This window comes from Cetorhinus maximus, chromosome 3 (genome assembly GCF_964194155.1).
Source record: "Cetorhinus maximus chromosome 3, sCetMax3.hap1.1, whole genome shotgun sequence".
NCBI classification, from domain to species: domain Eukaryota; kingdom Metazoa; phylum Chordata; class Chondrichthyes; order Lamniformes; family Cetorhinidae; genus Cetorhinus; species Cetorhinus maximus.
Window position 1 is genome coordinate 12,831,858 of NC_135881.1, and position 20,783 is coordinate 12,852,640.

The window sequence follows — 20,783 nt, forward strand, 5'->3', positions numbered from 1 at the left end:
GCCCTTTGCAACTTCCTCCTCCCAACGGACGGCCTCGTAACTTAACGTCATCTGTTCACTTGCAGATACGATGCTCTACTCTTTCCTCCACGGCATTGAGCATATACGGTGAAAAACTGAGAGCCCATCAAAGATCCCTGGTGAACACCGCTGGCTACGTCCTGCCAGTCAGAAAATAAACCCTTTACCCCCCAACTTCTGCCTCCTACCTCTCAACAACAATGTATTTATATGGCATAATAAGACCATGAGATGTTGGAGCAGAAGTAGGCCATTCGGCCCATCGAGTCTGCTCCGCCATCCAAAGAGATGACGGCTGATCAGATAATCCTCAACTCCGCTTTCCTGCCTTTTCCCCATAACCCTTCATCCCCTTACTGATTAAAAATCTGTCTATCTCAGCCTTGAATATACTTAACAACCCAGCCTCTACAGCCCTCTGCGGTAAAGAATTCCACAGATTGTCTACCCTCTGAGAGAAGAAATTCCTCCTCATCTCTGTTTTAAATGGGTGACCCCTTACTCTGAGATTATGCCCTCTGGTCCTAGACTCTCCCACAAGGGGAAGCGACCTCTCAGCATCTACCCTGTCAAGCCTCTCATTCATCTAAATGTGGGAAAATGTGAGGTTATGCAATTTGGCAGGAAGAATAGAGGAGCTGAATATTATTTAAATGGAGAAAGATTGCAGAAAGCTGCAGCACAGAGGGATTTGGGAGCCCTTATGCCTTATAGAACGCCTTTTGGAAATCCAAATATATTACATCTCCTGGTTCCCCTTTATCTATCCTGCTAGTTACCTCCTTGAAGAATTCTAATAAATTTGTCAGGCATGATTTCCCCTTCATGAAGCCATGCTGACTCTGCTTGATTAGATTATGCATTTCTAAATGATCTGCTATTACATCCTTTATAATAGATACTAACATTTTCCCAATGGCATGTTAAGCTAACTGGCCTATAGTTACCTGTTTTTTGTCTCCCTCCCTTTTTGAATAAGGGTGTTACATTGGCAGTTTTCCAATCCTCTGGTACTTTTCCAGAATCTAAGGATTCTTGGAAGATTACTACCAGTGCATCCACTATCTCTGTAGCAACTTCCTTTAATATCCTAGGATGCAACCCATCAGGTCCAGGGGTTGAACCAAGTTCAATACAGGTCCAGCCTAGCTTACTTACTTTTCAATTCTATCCCTCTAGAAATAAAATCTAGTGCTTCATTTGTTTTTTTTTATGGCCTTGCTAACCTGTGGCATAACTTTTAGCGATTGATGTGTTTGTACTGCTGAAAAATCATTTTGAGCCATGGTTTTAGGCTGAAACTTTCCAAGTTTGTTGCTGGTGGAACCTACCAGTGATCCTCCTCTCTGTTTGGCCTGGATCTGCACACAGCTGTCTTACCTTTGACCTTTGTATCTCTCTAATTGTAAGCAGTCAGTGTCCTTCGAGAGTGTATAGAATTCCGCAAGGAAGATTGGAGTGATAACGAGCCCATCATGCACTCTGATTTTGGTCAAGTTGTGTGCGTCCTTTGCACCGTTACTTAATTTTATCCCAGCTCTGATCTTTCATCAAGTCCAATCTTTGAGTCTTCCTTAAAGTGCAGGCAACCAAAATCCTATAGTCCAAAAGTGCAAAATCCTTCAATAGTATGCAACACTGATGAAAACTCCTCAAGGTAGGAAGGTGAGGAATAGGGTGCCTTATTGAGGTAGATTCAAAATCAGCTGCATATGGGAGAAAGCAGATGTGAGTTTATTGAAAGAAATATCATCAGGTTTCATGGAGAATGGAAATTAGTTTAGATAGAGCCACTTTTAGGCACAAATATTAATATTGTGGAAAAGATGACTCATTCATAGCTTTGGAAGAGAGAATTTAACCATCTCCCCTTGACATTCAATGGCATTACTATCGCTGAGTCCCCCACTAGCAACGTCCTGGGAGTTACCATTGGCCAGAAACTGAACTGGACTAGCCATATAAATACTGTGGCTACAAGAGCAGGTCAAAGGCTAGGAATCCTGCAGCGAGTAACTCACCTCCTGACTCCCCAAAGCCTGTCCACCATCTACAAGGCACAAGTCAGGAGTGTGATGGAATACTCTCCACTTCCTGGATGAGTGCAGCTCCCACAACACTCAAGAAGCTCAATACAATCCAGGACAAAGCAGCCCGCTTCACTGACACCCTAACCAACACCTTAAACATTCACTCCCTCCACAACCAGTGCGAAATGCATAACAGCTACAAGATGCACTGCAGAAACTTACCAAAGTTCTTTCGCTAGCACCCTCCAAACCCGTGACCTCTACCACCTAGAAGGACAAGGGCAGCAGATAGATGGGAACACCACCACCTGCAGGTTACCCTCCAAGCCACTCACCATCCTGACTTGGAAATATATCGCCGTTCCTTCACTGTCGCTGGGTCAAAATCCTGGAACTCCCTCCCTAACAGCACTGTGGGTGTACCTACACCACATGGACTGCAGCGGTTCAAGAAGGCAGCTCACCACCACCTTCTGAAGGGCAACTAGGGATGGGCAATAAATGCTGGCCCCTGTCACCGACACACACATCCGAAGAATGAATAAAATAAACCTCTCCAGACTCCCCTGTCTGGCTCCCCACCTCCCATGAACTCAGCTTAAACTTTGCTGTCTGCGTCCGAACTAACATCAGCTCCCATTTACCCATCACCCCTGCGCTCGCTGACTTACATTGGCTCCCGGTCTGGCATCACCTCAATTTTAAATCTTCCATCCCCGTTTCCACATCCTTCCACGCTCTTACCACCCCCCATCACTGTAATCACCTCCAGACCCACAACCCCCCTACAACCTTCCACCCGTCTCCTTCCCTGTTTTTCTCCGCTCTGCCATTGGTGGTTGTGTCTTCATCTCCCTGGGCCCTAAGCTCCAGGAATACTCTCCCAAACCTCTCCACCTCTCCGCTTCTCTCCCCTCCTTTAAGATGCTCCCTCAGACCTGCCTCTGACCAAACTACTGATCAATTGCACTATCTCCCTCTTTGTTTTGATGTCAACGTTTGCCTGATTATGCTCCCGTCAAGCGCCTTGGGATGGTTGACAATGCCTGAAGCATTGTACAGATAAACACTGTTGTGCCGTTATCATTGTTGAAGGTCCAATGGCTTTCTCTTGCCGCTCACAAATTGCACGCTCACACACGATGCGATCTTGTTAAAGGTTTGCTAATATTGGAGAATATTGTTTTTACTGATAAGTGAAATATTGGGCCTTCCTTCATTCCCAACCTGATGTTGGAACTTGAGCAAAACATGACAATACTGCAAATAATCTTATTCCATTCACCAAAGAGCAGGTCAGCTTTGTCCCTGTGGTGAATATTAAGGGCGTGGGTTATTTTAGGCGATGCCTCAAGGTGGTATATTCGCCTAAACTTCTTAATTTCTTCATCATGGTTTTTTTTTATTGCTAAAGTTTAGCACAACATAGGCCCAAGGTGAGCCTCTCTGGCTCTGGTTTCAACTTCAGGTACAATTCTGATAAGTTAAACTCAAATCACAATGCTTACTTCATGCCTGTCACTCGAATACAGATCTTCAAAGGTCAATCCTTTCATTGGCAGAAACCCAACTTGTAGAAACACCTTATTTTCGTACTGTGACCTGTGGTGTGTAATGCCCGATGATGGCTCTGACCAGCTAAGGTGTCAGCCGTGGTAGCACTTCAGCTCTGAGCCGAAAGACCGTATAACCTAGACCGGCAGGGCTGAGGGGGTGCTGCACTGTCGCAGGCACCGTCTTTTGAATGAAGGCATTTCAACCAAGGCTGCATGAACCCTCTCAGGTGGAGGCGAAATGTACCACGACAGTATTTGGAGAAGAGCAGGGGAGTTATTCCCAACAAATATTGACTCTGCAGTAACATCAAAAAAACAAATGAGCTGGCCATTATCACATTGCTGTTCGTGGGAGCTGGCTGTGCACCAATGGGCTGTCATGTTTCCCAACATTACAACAGTGACTACATTTCAAAAGTGTTCCTTCAGCTATAAAGTGCATTGGGAGGTCCTGAGGTCATGAGCAGCCCTATATAAATGGAAAATCTTCCTACCAAGTTACAACCTTATCACAAAGCCAGGGTTTAGATTGCTTGTAGCTTTGGCGATTTGCCACATTGATTCCTATTCCTAAACAGCCTCAGCAAATTTAATAAGTTATGATCACCACCTTTCTCTACAGTACCCACAGCCTGAATGAACATTTACAATAAAGAATTCGTGGCCACTTAACCATTTCACCTCATCCATGTTTTCCAAATTGGGAGACTAGGCTAGAGGATAGATCCATAGAGAAGCAGTGGCAGACATTTAAGGGGATATTTCAGAATATTCAGAATAAGTACATTCCTACTATAAAGAAAAATTCTAAGGGGATGACCCACCATCCATGGTTAACTAAAGGAGTTAGGGAAAGCATCAAACTTAAGGGAAAAGCATACAACTCAGCAAAGATGAGCGGCAGGACAGATGATTGGTCAGAATATAAAGGGCGGCAGAGAATGACTGAAAGGTTAATCAGGAGAAAGAAATTAGAGTATGAGAGGAAACTAGCTAGAAATGTAAAAACGGATAGCAAGAGTTTCTACAGGTATTTAAAAAGGAAAAGAGTTAGTAAAGTGAGTGTTGGTCCTCTGGAGAGTGACAGTGAGGAGTTAATAGTAGATAATTGGGAAATGGTGGAAGAAATGAACAAATATTTTGCTTCTGTCTTCACTATAGAGAATACAAAAAACATTCCAGTAATAACTGCAAATCAGGTGGTGAACAGGAGAGAGGAACTTGGTGAAATTACAATCACTAGGGAGATGGTACTGAGCAAATTGATGGAGCTGCGGGCTGACAAGTCTCCGGGTCCTGGTGGACTACATCCAAGGGCCTTAAAAGAGTTGGCTGATGAGGTTGTGGTGATGCATTGGTGTTAATTTTCCAAAATTCTCTAGATTCTGGAAAGGTTCCATCAGATTGGAAAGTAACAAATATAATCCCTCTATTCAAGAAGGGAGGGAGACAGAAAACAGGAATCTATAGGCCAGTTAGCTTGACGTCTGTCGTGGGGAAGTTATTAGAATCAATCATTAAGGAGCTTATAGCTGGGCACTTAGAAGAGCTCAAAGCAATAGGGAAGAGTCAGCATGGTTTTGTGAAAGGAAAATCATGTTTAACCAACTTATTGGAGTTTTTTGAAGGAGTAATATGCGCAGTGAATAAAGGGGAGCCTGTAGATGTACTGTACTTGGATTTCCAGAAGGTATTTGATAAGGTGCCACATCAAAGATTATTATGGAAAATAAAAGCACAAGGTGTAGAGGGGTAACATATTAGCATGGTTAGAAGATTGGCTGGCTGGCAGAAAGCAGAGAGTATGCATAAATGGGTCTTTTTCGGATTGGCAGGATGTGACGAGTGGAGTCCCACAGGGGTCTGCACTGGGGCCTCAACTTTTTATAATTTACATCAATGACTTAGATGAGGGGAGTGAAGACATGGTTGCTAAATTTGCAGATGACACAAAGATAGAAATGAGGAGAATTTTTTTCTCTCCGAGGGTTGTGTGACTTTGGAACTCTCTGCCTCAGAAGGTGGTGGAGGCGGGGTCACTGAATATTTTTAAGGCAGAGCCAGATAGATTCTTGATAGGCAAGAGAGTCAAAGATTATCGGGGTTAGATGTGGAAATGTGGAAATCGAAACACAAGAAGATCACCCATGATCTTACTGAATGGCAAAGCAGGCTCGAGGGGCCGAATGGCCTACTCCTGTTCCCATTTTCTTATGTTCTTATGTTCAAGGTTTCTCCTTTTTCTGGTGCTCCGCAAAGACTGACCGCCCATTGAGACCAGATGAGATGGTCAATTTGCCTTCAAATAATTTCGCAAACCAGACCAACAAATGTTTGAAGCACATTGAGGTGGCAAATCCCTCAAAACGCTCTGTCTAATGACCCTGTAAAAGCGTTTCTGAAATTTTCCCTCACCCATCCCTGGCCAAGTTATAATTTAAGTTAAATTATTGTGCTAGCCTAATTCCTAATTCCCTGCCCCCCGTTTGCTGAAGTTCTTTAAGGATCAACAGGTGGGAGTCACATGTTAGTGTGGCACATTCTCATCCTTGAAGAACGTCGGAATAACTGGTTAGATTTGTTCAGCCAACCGCAGCTTCCATTGCTATGATTCCATATGATGCCAACCTCACAAATGACCAGAATTGTTAAAAACAGAAAATGCTGGAAAAGCTCAGCAGGTCTGACAGCATCTGTGGAGAGAGAAACGGAGTTAATGTTTTGTGTCTGTATGACTCTTCGTCAGAGCTCTTGAGAAGAATCATGCGGAGTGAAAACATTAACTCGGTTTCTCTCTCCACCGACGCTGTCAGACCTGCTGAGTTTTCCCAGCGTTTTCTGTTTTTATTTCAGATTTCCAGCATCTGCAGTATTTTGCTTTTGCCAGATTTAATAAATTCAGTTTCGCATCTTGTCATGAGGGGAGGTCTTGTGGCGCAGTGGGTAGTGTCCCTACCTCTGGCCCAAAAGGTCTGGGTTCAAGTCCCACTTGATGGTCGTGGAAGGTGTGTTCATGAAGTGGCCACAGAGGTTGATTATCAGCCTGTAAATCCTTCCAATGTTACCTGATGGCAGGCGGTAAGCGTGGGAGCATTACCTGGTCAGCCACACTGCAAAAGGCAATAGCAAACCATTGCAGTACTTTGCCAAGTATAATCAAGGACCAATCCAATGGAAGCCCATGGTCATCAATGCCTTAAGAGGCACCTGGAGGAGGAGGATGATCTTGTCATTGTGGAACTGTGAATTCTCAATTTCTCTGGGTTGCCAGTCCAGTACAATGTCCTCTGGACCAGCATATGCAAGCTGTCTTGAAAACGGTTACAATTTCATTCAAGATATCATGCAAAGGTAGCCTTCACAGACTGTGTTCCTATATATAATGACCAGGCCTCACCTCATAATGTCCATATCTTAAGGAAATAATTCCAACTGAGAATAATATTTGGAATAGTATGTTTACTTTCTGTTAATGTGAAAGATAGAAGGTTGAGGTCATTAGCATCTTGTTGTAAAGTTTCAAGCGTATCACTCAACGAGGACTATTGTTATACAGCAGCTATTCTTCATTATAATTACCCCATTCAGTGGGAAATGAATGGCTAGTTAATCTTCTACCTGGTTTCCTAGGAACACAAGAATTAGGAACAGGAGTAGGCCTGCTTCACCATTTGATAAGATCATGGATGACCTGATAGTGGTCACCACTTTCCTGTCTGCCCCTATAACCATTGACATCAAAAATCTGTCTAATTCAGCCTTGAATATGTTTAATGACCCAGCCTCCACTGCGCTCTAGGGAAGAGAATTCCACAGACTGACGACCCTCTTGAGTGAAAAAAAACCTCCTCATCTAAATCATAAGTAGGAGACCCCTAATTTTTGAACTGCGTCCCCTAATTCCAGACTCCCCCACAAGGGTAAACATCCTCTCAGCATCCACCCTGTCAAGTCCCCTCAGGATCTTATATGTTTCATTAAGATCACCTCTCATTCTTCTAAGCTCCAGTGAGTACAGGCCCAACCTGCTCAACCTTTTCCTCATAAGATAACCCCTTCATCCCAGGAATTGGTCGAATGAACCTTCTCCGAACTACTTTCAATGCAATTATGTCCTTTCTCAAGTAAGGAGACTAAAACTGTAGACAGGAACAGGAATAGGCCATTCAGCCCCTCGAGCCTATTCTGCCATTCAGTCTGCCAGGGCCAATCTGTATCTTGACTCCATCTAGCCACCTTAGTTCTAGAACCCTCTAACTTTAAGGTTACACCCACTTGTGTGTGGGACTCACACACCAGGAGCAATGGCTTCCCTCCATCCACCCGATCAAAATCCTTTACTCGTCCTAAACACCTCGATCAGATCACCCCTTAATCCCTTGTGCCCTATTATGCCTCTTTGAAGCTTCTTGGGGGGGCGCTATGCTGTGTCAATGGCGCTATGCAAATGCAAGTTGTTGTTGTAACCTGATATTTGCTGGATGGGAAATTGAGTAGGATTGTTCATGTTTTAGAAAAAGTACCGTTGCCCTTACATGTGATTGATGGCAAAGTCTTTGTGTCAATCCCCTGAGAGATGCAGTCAGCAGGGTGCTAATGTCAGTCCATTTCTTCATCGTGTTTTCTGTTGAACGTACAGCACGCGCCTCATTTATAACAGTAACAGCCCCTGTTAACTAACTCATCCCTGCTTGATGGGGGAGTCAGAATAAAGCAGCGAGAGGTTATGTAAGACACTTGCCAGCTTAATACGGTATGCCGCTAACCTGCCCAATAAAATGCCCTTCCTGCCCCCAAGCTCACCACCAGCCAGAGCAGATGTCTCTCTTGCCTACTGCATCTAATCATGGGCACTACACTTCAGGAAAGGAGGTTAAAGCTTCGGAGAGAGTATGGAAGAGATTCAGTAGAATTTTCCAGAAATTGCACTGGAGGGGGTGCAGAGGAAATTCACCAGGATGTTGCCTGGGATGAAACATTTAAGTTATGAAGAGAGGTTGGATAGACTTGGGTTGTTTTCGGAGAAGACTGAGGGGCGACCTGATCGAGGTGTACAAGATTATGAGGGGCATGGACAGGGTGGATGGGGAGCAGCTGTTCCCCTTAGTTGAAGGGTCAGTTACGAGGGTGAGGGGCAGGAGGTTTAAGGGGGATGTGAGGAAAAACTTTTTTACCCAGAAAGTGGTGACGGTCTGGAATGCGCTGCCTGGGAGGGTGGTGGAGGCGGGTTGCCTCACATCCTTTAAAAAGTACCTGGATGAGCACTTGGCATGTCACAACATTCAAGGCTATGGGCCAAGTGCTGGCAAATGGGATTAGGTTGGTAGGTCAGGTGTTTCTCACTTGTCAGTGCAGACTCGATGGGCCAAAGGGCCTCTTCTGCACTGTGTGATTCTGTGATTCTGTGATTTTGTGATAGAGTGGAGAAGGAGCCAGTGTCGGTGCAGACTCGATGGGCCTCTTCTGCGCTGTGTGATTCTGTGATTCTGTGAAATGAGGGGTTACAATTGCTTACAGAGACTGGTGAAGCTGGAGTTGTTCCCCTTAGAGCAGAGGAAGCTAAGAGGAGATTTCATTGAGTTGTTCAAGATCAGAAAGGGTCTCGATAGAATCAATAAAGAGGATCTGAAGGTTGATATCCAGAGGGTACAGATTTAAGTTGGCCAGCAAAAGAGCCAGAGGAAACACAAACAAACAGTTAGGAATTGGAATACTACCTGATAGGGTGAACAGACTCAATAGTAAACTTCAAAAAGGAATGTGATAATTAATTTAAGGAGAAAAGCATTGCAGTGATACGGAGTAAGAGAGGGAGAATGGGACTAACTGGATTGCTCTTTGAAAGAGCTGACACAGAATTGATGGGCCGAATGATCTGTTTACTGGCCTTTGAATCCTTTACTAGCCCATGAATCAATGGTTTTATTTTAGAACAGTAACAGCTTCACTAATGATCAGTAAAACCTCATATACTAGGAAGGCAGATATTAGGTTAGCCTTTGTCGCAAGAGGTTTTGGTGCATTAGAATAAAGAAGTCTTGTTGCAAATGGTACAGGTGAGACCACACCTGGAATTGTGTGTGCAGTTCTGGCCTCTATATCCAAAGAAAGATTTACTTTGCTTTAGGGGCAGGGAGGTGGGGGATTGTGGTAGTGATGCATGCAACAAAGGTTCACTGGACTGATTCCTAGCATGGGAAAGATGTCCAATGAGGACAAATGGAGTAAATTCGACCTATTCTCTCTGGAGTTTAGAGGAGTGAGAAATGATCTCACCAAAATGTATAAAATTCTTATTGGGCTTGACAGAGTAGACACTGAGAGGTTGTCTCCCCTGGCTGGAGAACCTAGAACACAGAGGCACAGTCTCAGGATAAGCGGTCGGCCATTTAGCACTGAGGTAACAAAAGATTTCTTCACTCAGGGGGTTGTGAGCCTTTGGAATTCTCTACCCCAGGGAGCTGTGATTATCCGTCTTTGAGCACATTCGAGATTGATAGATTTTTGGATAGTGAGGAGAACCAAATGATTTGGGGAGAGGCAGGAAAATTGGAGTTGAGGTAGTCGATCAGCCATGATCTCATTGAATGGCAGAGCAGGCCCGAGGGGCTGAATGGCCCACTCCTGCTCCTGATTATTAGGTTCTTATAATATTTGCCCCAACTCTAAAAAAGTAATACCTGACTTACAGCACTTTTTGCACAGCCTGAATTACCCCTTTGAAAGATACCTAACATCAGCGCACCGATATTTCGCAAACATAGCAACTTATTTCTATTATATCGAACCAGTTTTTAGGGTGAAGTAATATTCCTGCAGAACAATGGAGAAAATCATTTTAGCAGTCGGTCCAGTTTATTTTTTGAGCTGAATGCGACAGGAATTGAAATATTAGTTTCTTCCGGTTTATATTGTGTGTTTTAAAGAAATGATCTTGAATTTGATCCATCCATCTCGAGCTCACCAATGTTAACGGCTGCTGTTTCTCTCATTCCTCAACCACTTCACACAGGAGACTGGCCCGCTCAACACTCCTCCTGATTCCGCTGTTTGGGATTCACTACACGGTCTTTGCCTTTTACCCAGAAGATGTCAATACCAGGGAACGGCTGGTGTTTGAGCTGGGATTAGGATCCTTTCAGGTAACTTGGTCAGAGCGCTGTAACATTGCAGGGCGTGCTGCGGAAGGACACAGAAAGGCACCTCGTGCCGCAGTGGGTCAGTCATAGCCCTTGCCAACCCTATTCAGATGCTAGGCTGTCGCCGAGTGGTTATGACAGGGAGCCATTGAAACGGAGTCTATCTCTCCGTCAGTTAGTGATAGCCGAAAGCAAAGGCGAGAACTAGTTCCTCCACTTGATTATTGTCCGCAGATCCTTGCTGGGGCTGTTTTCCTGTAGCATGGGATCATGCGGGAGGCCATTCGGCCCATCATGACTATGCTGTCTTTTTGAAAGAGAGCACAAGGAATGGGAGCAGGAGTAAGAGCATAAGACCCGTTGAAACTGCCCCATCATTCAATATGATCATGGCTGATCTTGGGCTTCAACTCCATTTCCCTGCCCGGTCCCCATATCCCTTAATTCCCTGAGAGACCAAAAATCCCGCCTTAGATGTATTCAACGATGGAGTATCCACAACGCTCTAGGGTAGAGGAACCCAAAGATTCACAGACTTTTGAGTGAAGAAATTTCTCCTCATCTAAGTCCTTATCCCGAGACTGCGCCCTGCCCTGTGTTTTAGGCTCCCCAACCAGTGGAAACAATCTCTCAGCGCCCACCTGTCAAACCCCCTCAGAATCTCGTAGGTTTGCAAAGAGCTATCCATTAGTCCCAGCGGCTGCCCTTTACCTGAAATCTGAATTCTTTTTCTATTCAAATATTAATCCAATTCTCTTCTGAAAGTGAGCTCATTGCAGATTGCAACAAGCCCCTGTTCATAAAAATAAAAAAAACTCCTCATCTGCTCCCCTGATTCTTTCACCTATTAACGTCAACCTGTGTCCTCGTGTTGACAATCCTGCTGCCGGTGGGAATAGATTTTTTTTACATTTTTATTATTTATTAAAATTATTACCTTTAATCTGATGTTGGCCCTAAGGGAGGGTCTCTGGGCGGAGATAACCCCACAGCCAGTCATCACCTTTAACCCTTTGCTAAAAGGTTTCATTGTCAAGTAAGGGCCAGGGGAGGATCCCCTGTCGATGTGCCCGTGGTGAGGGCACCGACTGTGATTGGTCACATCCTGGAGCTTTCACCACATGACCTCTCACCACCCACCCTCCCACAATGCCCCATGCTCCACCACCGACCGCCCAACCCTTCATTGCCCGATACAGGCGATGTTGCCTCTCAGCCAAGCAACCGTTTCCTTTTTTCTCCCCCGGCTCTCATATTTCTAAAAGTGGCAAAGAAAAGCCTTTCGAGAAAATGGAAAAATAAAAGGCACCTTTGTATTAATTTCCCTGGAGTCGCTCACCGCCGTGTCCTGGGGGATTAACCTTTAATTCCTGAAGGCTCCAGGCCAGCCCCCAGGGCTTGGGAACTGTTGTCCATGGTGAGGTGTTTCCCGATGTTCCATCTTGGCCTTACTTGCAAGGATTGGCTAGACTGGTACCAACTCTGTGGCTCTGGAACCGCACGCCAGGTAAACAGTCAATGCCATCGACAAGGGAGAGGTTTACTGAGAAGGTTGGGCCTTATGGAAAGGATTAGAACAAAAAAGTTTTATTGAGAAAATTTAAAGGCAATAATTGATTTTGAATTGTCATTATTAGCCTGCCAGAAATGGCTGATTTCATCAGGGCTTTAGCAAACGGTAGCATCCATTTCAATGGCCTGGGCAGCAACTTTGGAGAAATAATCAGGCCAAATTCCAGTTGGTGACTACCACCCAGTAACTCCCTTTCTGGTGGGGTGGGAGGTGGAGCGGGCGGAAGGAAAGGAATTCCTCTGATATTAGGGACATTGTTGGGACCTCCTAACCGCTTTCCAAAAGCTGCCACAAGTCTCAAGAAGTCAGAGGGAAACTTGTCACTACGTTTACATACGGCAACATTTTTAAAAATGTACTCTTCCACGGGGTGTGGGCTTGGCTGGCTGGGCCAGCATTTATTGCCCATCCCTAATTGCCCTTGAGAAGGTGGTGGTGAGCTGCCTTCCTGAACCGCTGCAGTCCATGTGGTGTAGGTACACCCACATTGCTGTTAGGGAGGGAGTTCCAGGATTTTGACCCAGTGACAGTGAAGGAATGGCGATATATTTCCAAGTCAGGATGGTGAGTGGCTTGGAGGGGAACTTGTAGGTGGTGGTGCTCCCATCTATCTGCTGCCCTTGTTCTTCAAGGTGGTAGACGTCATGGGTTTGGAAGGTGCTGCCTAAGGAACCACTGTACATCAGTGATGGAAGAAGTGGATGTTGAAGGTGGAGAATGGGGTGCCTTTCAAGCGGACTGCTTTGTCCGCGATGGTGTTAAGCTCCTTGAGGGTTGTTGTTGCTGCATTCATCCAGGCAACTGACTCCTGGTTTGTGCCTTGTAGATGGTGGACAGGCTTTGGGGAGTCAGGAGGATTCCTAGCCTCTGGCCTGCTCTTGTAGACGCAGTGTTTATATGGCTAGTCCAGTTTAGTTTCTGGTGAATGGTGATCCCCCAGGATGTTGATAGTGGGGGATTCAGTGGTGGTAATGCCATTGAACGTTTAGGGGACATGATTAGATTCTCTCTTGTTGGAGATGGTCATTGTGTGACACTTGTGTGGCACGAATGTTACATGTCCCTTATCAGCCCAGGCTTGAATGTTGTCCAGGTCTTGCTGCGTATGGACATGCACTGTTTCAGTATCTAAGGAGTCGCGAAAGGTGCTGAACATTGTGCAATCATCAGTGAACATCCCCACCTCTGACCTTATAATGGGAGGAAGGTCATTGATGAAGCAGCTGAAGATGGTTGGGCCTAGGACACTACCCTGAGGAACTCCTGCAGTGATATCCTGGAACTGAGATGATTGACCTCCAACAACCACAACCATCTTCCTTTGTGCTAGGCATGACCCCAACCAGCAGAAAGTTTACCCCAATTCCCATTGACTCCAGCTGTATCGAAAATGGTTACAATTTCATTCAGGATATCATGCAAAGGTAGCCTTCACAGACTGTGTTCCTATATATGATGACCAGGCCTCACCTCATAATGTCCATATCTTAAGGAAATAATTCCAACTGAGAATAATATTTGGAATAGTATGTTTACTTTCTGTTAATATGAAAGATATAAGGTTGAGGTCATTAGCATCTTGTTGTAAAGCTTCAAGCGTATCACTCAACGAGGGCTGTTGTTATACAGCAGCTATTCTTCATTATAATTACCCCATTCAGTGGGAAATGAATGGCTAGTTAATCTTCTACCTGGTTTCCTAGGAACACAAGAATTAGGAGCAGGATTAGGCCTGCTTCACCATTTGATAAGATCATGGATGTCCTGATAGTGGTCACCACTTTCCTGTCTGCCCCTATAACCATTGACATCAAAAATCTGTCTAATTCAGCCTTGAATATGTTTAATGACCCAGCCTCCACTGCGCTCTAGGGAAGAGAATTCCACAGACTGACGACCCTCTTGAGTGAAAAAAAATCTCCTCATCTAAATCGTAAATAGGAGACCCCTAATTTTTGAACTGTGTCCCCTAATTCCAGACTCCCCCACAAGGGGAAACATCCTCTCAGCATCCACCCTGTCAAGTCCCCTCAGGATCTTATATGTTTCATTAAGATCACCTCTCATTCTTCTAAACTCCAGTGAGTACAGGCCCAACCTGCTCAACCTTTCCTCATAAGATAACCCCTTCATCCCAGGAATTGGTCGAATGAACCTCCTCTGAACTACTTTCAATGCAATTATGTCCTTTCTCAAGTCAGGAGACTAAAACTGTAGACAGGAACAGGAATAGGCCATTCAGCCCCTCGAGCCTATTCTGCCATTCAGTCTGCCAGGGCCAATCTGTATCTTGACTCCATCTAGCCACCTTAGTTCTAGAGCCCTTAACATCTTTATCTAACAAACATCTATCAATCTTGGTTGTGAAATTTTCAATTGACCACCCCCTCCTTCCCCCCCGCAGCCTCAACAATGTTTTGTGTGATGAAATGTTCCTGACATCACCCCTGCACACCCCAGCTCGAACTTTAAGGTTACACCCACTTGTGTGTGGGACTCGCACACCAGGAACAATAGCTTCTCTCCATCCACCCGATCAAAATCCTTTACTCGTCCTAAACACCTCGATCAGATCACCGCTTAATTCCTTGTGCCCGAGGGACCGCAAGGCTATTCCCTATTACACCTCTTTGAAGCTTCTTGGGGGGGCGCTATGCTGTGTCAATGGCGCTATGCAAATGCAAGTTGTTGTTGTAACCTGATATTTGCTGGATGGGAAATTGAGTAGGATTGTTCATGTTTTAGAAAAAGCTTCGTTGCCCTTACATGTGATTGATTGCAAAGCCTTTGTGTCAATCCCTGAGAGATGCAGTCAGCAGGGTGCTAATGTCAGTCCATTTCTTCATCACTGTTGTAGACGCAGTGTTTATATGGCTAGTCCAGTTTAGTTTATGGTGAATGGTAATCCCCCAGGATGTTGATAGTGGGGGATTCAGTGGTGGTAATGCCATTGAACGTTTAGGGGAGATGGTTAGATTCTCTCTTGTTGGAGATGGTCATTGTATGGCACTTGTGTGGCACGAATGTTACATGTCCCTTATCAGTCCAGGCTTGAATGTTGTCCAGGTCTTGCTGCGTATGGACATGCACTGTTTCAGTATCTAAGGAGTCGCGAATGGTGCTGAACATTGTGCAATCATCAGTGAACAACCCCACTTCTGACCTTATAATGAGAGGAAGGTCATTGATGAAGCAGCTGAAGATGGTTGGGCCTAGGACACTACCCTGAGGAACTCCTGCAGTGATGCCCTGGAGCTGAGATGACTGACCTCCAATAACCACAACCATCTTCCTTTGTGCTAGGCATGACCCCAAACAGCAGAAAATTTACCCCAATTCCCATTGACTCCAGCTTTGCTAGGGCTCCTTGATACCACACTCGGTCAAATGCTGCATTGAAGTCGAGGGCAGTCACTCTCACCTCACCTCGGGAGTTCAGCTCTTTTGTCCATGTTTGAACCAAGGCTGTAATGAGGCCAGGAGCCAAGTGGCACCTGTGGAACCCAAACTGGGCGTCAGTGAGCAGGTTATTGCTGTGTAAGTGCTATTTGATGACTCTGCCGACAACACCTTCCATCATTTTGCTGATGATTAAGAGTAGACTGAGGAGGCGGTAATTGGCCGGGTTGGATTTGTCCTGATTTTTGTGTCCAGGACATACCTGGGCAATTTTCCACATAACCGGGTAGATGCCAGTGTTGTAGCTGTACTGGAACAGCTTGGCTAGGGGCACAGCAAGTTCTGGATCACAAGTCTTCAGTACTATTGCCGGAATATTGTCAGGGCCCATAGCCTTTGCAGTATCCAGTGCCTTCAGCCATTTCTTGATATCACATGGAGTGAATCAAATTGGCTAAAGACTGGCATCTGTGATGCTGGGGACCTCTGGAGGAGGCCGAGGTGGATCATCCACTCGGCACTTCTGGCTGAAGGCACTGATGTGCTGGACTCCCCCATCATTGAGTTGGGGATATTAGTGGAGCCTCCTCCTCCAGTGAGTTGTTTAATTGTCCACCACGATTCACGATTGGATGTGGCAGGACTGCAGAGCCCTGGTCTGATTCATTCGTTGTGGGATCGCTTGCTGCTTATGCTGTTTGGCACGCAAGTAGTTCTGTGTTATAGCTTTACCACGTAGCTACCTCACTTTTAGGTATGCCTGGTACTGCTCCTGGCATTCCCTCCTGCACTCTTCATTGAGCCAAGGTTGATCACTTGGCTTGATGGTAATGGCGGAGTGGGGGATATGCCGGGCAGGTTGAGGTTGAATATCATTCCACTGCTGCTGATGGCCCACAGCGCCTCATGGATGCCCAGTTTTAGGCTGCTCAATCTATTCTAAACCTATCCTATTTTGCATGGTAGTAGTGCCAGAGGGAAGGTATCCTCAATGTGAAGGCGGGACTTCATCTCCACAAGGACCATACCGGTGGTCACTCCTACCGATACTGTCAGGCACACACATGTCTCTGTGTCAAGCAGATTGGTGAAGATGAGGTCAAGTAGTTTTTTTCCCTCTTGTTAGCTCCCTCACTACCTACCACAGACCAAGTCTATGTCAGCTATATCCTTCCGGAGTGGTAGTGGCGCTACCGAGTAGCGGTTGCTACCGAGCCACTCTTGCTGATGGACATTGAAGCCCCCCCCACTCAGAGTACATTCTGCGCCCTTGCCACCCTCAGTGCTTCCTCCATTTGGTGTTCCACACAAAGGAGTATGGATACATCAGCTGAGGATGGGGTGGGGGGGTGCGGATGTGGTGGTACTTGGCAATCAGCAGGAAGTTTCCTTGGCCATGTTTGACCTGAAGCCATCAACCTGATGGGGACCAGAGTCAATGTTGAGGACTCCTAGGGCAACTCCCTCCTGACCCAATCTCTGCTGGGTCTGTCCTGTTGGTGGGACAGGACATACCCAGGGATGGTGATGGTGGTGTCTGGGACGTTATCTGTAAGGTATGATTCCGTGAGGTTGACTATGTCAGGCTGTTGCTTGACTAGTCTGTGAGACAGCTCTCCCAATTTTGGCACCAGCCCCCAGATGTTGGCAAGGAGGACTTTGCAGGGTCGACATGACTGGGTTTGCCGTTGTCGTTTCCGGTGCCTAGATCGATGCCGGGCGGTCTGTCCGGTTTCATCCCTTTCCGGCTTTGCAGCAGTTTGATATGACTGAGCGGCTTGCTAGGCCATTTCGGAGGCATCGAAGAATCGGCCACATTGCTGTGGGTCTGGAGTCACATGTAGGCCCAGACTGGATACAGACGGCAGATTTCCCTCCCTAAAGGACATTAGTGAACCAGATGGGCTTTTTATGACATTCGATAAAGAATGAACTTCAAAAGGTACTTAATTGTTTGTAAAAGGCCTTTGGGACATCCTGTGGTCATGAAAGGCACTATATAAATGCAAGTCTTTCTTCGTTTGAACCTGTTCTACCTGTTTAATAAGGTCATGGCCTATCCATACCTTAACTCCATCTGCCAGCCTTGGTTCCATAACACACAATTCTCTCACCCAATAAAAATCTATTGATCTCAATTTTGTCATTTTCAATTGATCCCGAGTCTCAAAAGCTTTTTGGGGGGAGAGAGTTCCAAAGTTTCTTACCCTTTCTTGACATCACCCATGAATGACTTAAACTCTAATCTTAAGGTTTTGCCCTCTTGTTCTGGACTTTCCCTTTAGTGATTTGGTACAACTGAGTGGCTTGCTAGGGCCATTTCAGAGGACAAATAAGAGTCAACCACATTGCTGTGGGTCTGGAGTCACATGTAGGCCAGACCAGGTAAGGATGGCAGATTTCTGTCTCTAAAGGACATTAGTGAACCAGATTGTATTTTTTTTACAACAATCAATGATAGTTTCATGGTCACCATTACTGGGGTTAACTTTGAATTCCACATTTTTTATTAATTGATTGATTTAAAACCCACTGCCAGCGGTTGCTATGATGGGATTTGAACCCGTATCCCCAGAACATTAGCCTGGGCCTTCGGCTCCATGACATTGGTGCTAGGTCACCGCATCTCCAAGCAATAGAAAGACTCTCCCCTTTGGGAGACAGGACACCTCCCGAAGTCAAACAACCAGCCGCCGCACTTATTATTGAAAAAGGACGAAAGGTTTGCATTTATATAGCCTCTTTCACTACCGAAGTACTTTTGAAGTGTAGTCACCATTATAATGTAGGAAACATGGCAGCCAGTTTACACACAGCAAGCTCCCACGAACGGCATTGTGATAATGACTAGATAATCTGATTTTATGCTGTTAGATTGGCGGTGGGGGAGGGGGATGAATATTGGTCAGGTCACCTGGAAGAACTTCTTCCAAGAAGGAGTGCCGTGGGATCTTTCACGTCCACCTGAGCAGGCAGGGTGGGGCCCTCAGGCTAAGGCCTCACCCAGAAGGACAGACAGTGTGGCATTTCCTCAGCGCGGCAGCAGAGCATCAGGCCCGTTTTTCTGCTCAAGCCCTGGAGTAGGACTTGAACCCACAACCTCCTGACTCAGAGGCAGGCTCACCGCCCACCCTCGCCGCCCACTCCGCACGTAGGCTTGTTAGATTGGGCGTTGGAGTGGGAGGTGAGAACGGCAGCCGCCGGCTCCAAGTAGAATCACACCCGAGGGAGAGACACAGACAGAGAGAGAGAGAGAGAGGGAGAAACAAGATGGCAGCCAAAAGCCAACCCCACCCCTACCGTTAGCTGCATGGAGCTCGATGCTAGACTTAAATCCCGGTTTAATACAAACGCTTGTTTACACTGCACTAATTCTGGATGTGACTTGTTTATTCCTTGCAGGGGTTTGTTGTGGCAGTTCTGTATTGTTTCCTCAACGGGGAGGTAAGCTGCTTTTATCTTCTTCCTGCAAAAGACTAAAGCAAAGCCTTTCTATTCTGAAATTTTTCTCTCTGGTGTTTGCTTTGTGTTTGATCCCTTCGGCTCCGACGCAGCTGAGTACATTCAAATGACATTTTTAAGTTTCTTCCCAAAGGTGCAGTCCGAGATCAAGCGGAAGTGGAGGAGCTGGAAGGTCAACCGCTACTTTGCTGTTGACTTCAAGCACAGGCACCCGTCGCTGGCCAGCAGCGGGGCCAACGGGGGCACCCAGCTCTCCGTGCTGAGCAAGAGCAGCTCGCAAATCCGGATGTCCAGCGTCAACGCCGAGAACCTGGCCACGTGAACCGTTGGGGGCCGCGTGACCCCCCCTTCTGACCCCCTCTCCCACCCCCACCCCCCCACTCCCCACCCTCCCTCGTCGACGTAAGAAGCTTGGAAAGAATTACGTTCCCTGGCACAGCACCTGCCCAGACCAGACGCCCGCCATCTAAAGTCACGGTGTTTTTATCACCCTTCAGGTATAAGGTGTCGTGCAGTGTTTCGGTTACAAGGGTCCCGATATTGTTCCCCCTACCCCCCCACCTCCTCCTCCATGAAACAAAGTTTTCCTTTTTTTTTTATGTTGTCGTTAATTAAACGTCACGGACCGGGACTGAAACACTGTCTTCAGAACATCGGTACTTTCGCTGTCTTAGCCAACTCTCGCTGCCCGCCCGCCCGCCCGCCGCAGGCATCTCTGCGGAGGACTCGCCACGAACAGCACGGCGTCTGGTTGCAGTGGGGACTGGACTCATTTCCCTCGCTCTGCTCGGCCCGAAGAGCTGCTGCCTGAATTGCCTGTCACGTTTCTCAGATCCCAAGCCGGCTTAGTCAACGTGCTGCTTTTAGTGTTCGCAGTCAGCCTTTTAAGGGATGGCGTTCCCCGCCTTCATTTTGCTGCTCCTTGCCTCTGAAAGCAAGACGTCCGACCTCATATGGTGATACGTAACCTCATGCAGTGACCTATAACCTCATGTAGTAACACGCCGCCTAATAGAGTGACATTGTAGAGTGACACGTAACCCTAGAGAGTAACAAGTTACCCTATACATTGATCATAGCCTTATAGGGTGGCACATTGCCCTATACAGTGACATCTAGCCTTATATGGTCATACATAGCACTATACGATGACATGTAGCCCTATAAAGTGACACATAGCCCTATGTGGTCACATGTAGCCGTATGCGGGAATGCGTAGCCCTATACAATGACATTTACCCCTTTACTGTGACACATAGCCTCATAGGAGACATATAACTCTACGTGTGACATATAGCTCTACATGGTGACCCATAACCCTAAACAGTGACATCTCGGGCTGAATTTTTGCTGCCGAGTCAGGCGATTCCAGTGTGGAATGGAGTTGGACCCTCCGAACCAGGAAGCACATCTTATGTGGTCACAGGGATGGGTGCGTGTCATGCCCTGGGCTGGTTAGATGTCCCGAATCGGTTCTATGGGACTTCCCCCCGCAGCTGTAATAAAAGCAGTTAGTCCCCCCCTAGCTCTCACTCCTCACACCAACCCACTCCCCATGTACTCCCCGTAGCCCTTTATACCGCCCGTACCAATTCATGCCCCG

The 20,783-nt window shown here is 46.4% G+C and overlaps 1 protein-coding gene across 2 annotated transcripts in view; it reads left to right on the forward strand.

The window, feature by feature from the left end:
- LOC144675995 (pituitary adenylate cyclase-activating polypeptide type I receptor-like) overlaps positions 1–19,507 on the forward strand; it is a 189,902-nt gene extending 170,395 nt beyond the window's left edge. For both annotated transcript variants that reach the window (XM_078536516.1, XM_078536524.1), the window contains 3 exons: positions 10,620–10,749; positions 19,121–19,162; positions 19,314–19,507. In XM_078536516.1, the coding sequence (XP_078392642.1) occupies positions 10,620–10,749; positions 19,121–19,162; positions 19,314–19,502 (361 nt within the window). In that variant the 3' untranslated portion in view covers positions 19,503–19,507. The remainder of the gene's footprint in view (positions 1–10,619; positions 10,750–19,120; positions 19,163–19,313) is intronic.
- The last annotated feature ends 1,276 nt before the right edge of the window (positions 19,508–20,783 follow it).